This window comes from Loa loa (assembly GCF_000183805.2).
Source record: "Loa loa unplaced genomic scaffold supercont3.5240, whole genome shotgun sequence".
Lineage (NCBI taxonomy): Eukaryota > Metazoa > Nematoda > Chromadorea > Rhabditida > Onchocercidae > Loa > Loa loa.
The window spans coordinates 1-598 of NW_018113413.1; the positions used below are offsets into that span (position 1 = coordinate 1).

Genomic DNA, 598 nt, shown 5'->3' on the forward strand with positions numbered 1-598 from the left:
TTTTTTTTTAAATTTATATTCCTCTTTAGTATCAATATAATTTACGCCTTATTTTATTGGTTTTTTCCAATTTTCTTTTGAAATTATTCCTTTTTTCTTTCTTTTTTTTCCCGTTATTTCAAAATTTGATAAATTCATAACTTTTCAATTTCAAATTTATATACATAAACAATATATTTCATACAAAAAATATTGGCTGATTAAACAGCTCAGAAATAAACTGGATCCGGAAAAAAAAATGAATAGTTTAACGATCGCAGAAAAACAAAAAAAAGAACAGGAACATGATCAAGAAATATGCTTAAAGAACAAATAGGTATCTGTTAATCACCAGGTAGGCATTCAGGAACATGATCAAGAATATGCTTAAAGAACAATAGGTATCTGTTGATCACTTGATATTGTTGATTGATTTTCATTTAAAATTGAATTAGTTGATTGACCATTACCAATACCTAATGCTTGATGTACAGCCTGAGCTGGAATACTACCATATCGAGTTGGTTGAGCATTATTCTGAAATTTAAAGAAAAAAAAAAGAAATTTACAAAAAAAAAAAACTCAAAAATAAAATTTGAATTAATAACAAAAAATCTTT

General features: G+C 24.9%; 1 protein-coding gene across 1 annotated transcript; it reads right to left on the reverse strand.

Moving 5' to 3' along the window:
- Window positions 1-251: 251 nt before the first annotated feature.
- Window positions 252-525, reverse strand: LOAG_16265 (hypothetical protein; the record flags this gene model as incomplete). The annotated part of the gene is made up of 1 exon (XM_003151753.2): window positions 252-525. A coding segment is annotated over one exon (159 nt), but the record flags the coding sequence as incomplete, so codon positions are not given.
- Between the last annotated feature and the right edge of the window lie 73 nt (window positions 526-598).